This window comes from Penaeus monodon, chromosome 34 (genome assembly GCF_015228065.2).
Source record: "Penaeus monodon isolate SGIC_2016 chromosome 34, NSTDA_Pmon_1, whole genome shotgun sequence".
Lineage (NCBI taxonomy): Eukaryota > Metazoa > Arthropoda > Malacostraca > Decapoda > Penaeidae > Penaeus > Penaeus monodon.
The window spans coordinates 28,252,675-28,253,392 of record NC_051419.1 but is presented as its reverse complement, the minus strand read 5'-3'; the positions used below and the strand labels follow the sequence as shown (position 1 = coordinate 28,253,392).

Here is a 718-nt window from a genome sequence, read left to right as displayed (position 1 = left end):
ATGGTAATGGTAAAGGTGGCAGGAGTATTAGTTATAGCTGTGATATTATGGGATACTTTATGCAACATTTTCCCCACTAAGGAAATGTGAAAACCATGTGTGGAAGAAAGTGAGTGGGACTTGTCGAGGGAATAGTATAGAGGTTGTTGTGGTAGTAGTCTTGGTAACAGCTGTGGTATTAGGATAAACTGTGTATTAGTTTTAAAACTGCATTTTGTAAATTAGAAGTAATGCAGTGATGATAATTGTTGTGATGCTACTATATGACATAAGAATGATAATAATGGTATCACTAATAGTAGCACCTATTGTTAGTAGTAGCCTGTATAAATAATACTAATGATACTATATTCTTACAGGTCCAAAGAAGAAAAGATACTGAAGATGCAGATAACTTTGAGAAATTGCAACAGTGCAACCCGTGTAAAATGACTCATCAGAAACACAGCCATATTGCATAAAATCTTGAATTTATCATCAAACATATTCATTTATTTTTTCTGTTCTTTGTTTTCGTATTTATTCTTCTGATTTTACTATTTCTTGGTATTTATCAATTACTTTGTAATAACATTTGAAATATATATAAAAAATATAATTTTTCGTATGGAAGAAGCCTTAAGTATTAAGTAAGTTATTAACTTGAGCTCATAACTTAGTTATCGCGTCCAAATTATTTATAGACTTAAAGGTTACATTATGTATAAGCTTTAACATT

General features: G+C 30.1%; 1 protein-coding gene across 1 annotated transcript in view; it reads left to right on the top strand.

Moving 5' to 3' along the window:
* Positions 1-575, top strand: part of LOC119594675 (sialin-like) — a 9,118-nt gene extending 8,543 nt beyond the window's left edge. The window contains exon 10 of the mRNA XM_037943732.1: positions 360-575. Coding sequence (XP_037799660.1) covers positions 360-382 — 23 coding nt within the window. The 3' untranslated portion in view covers positions 383-575. The remainder of the gene's footprint in view (positions 1-359) is intronic.
* Positions 576-718: the final 143 nt, after the last annotated feature.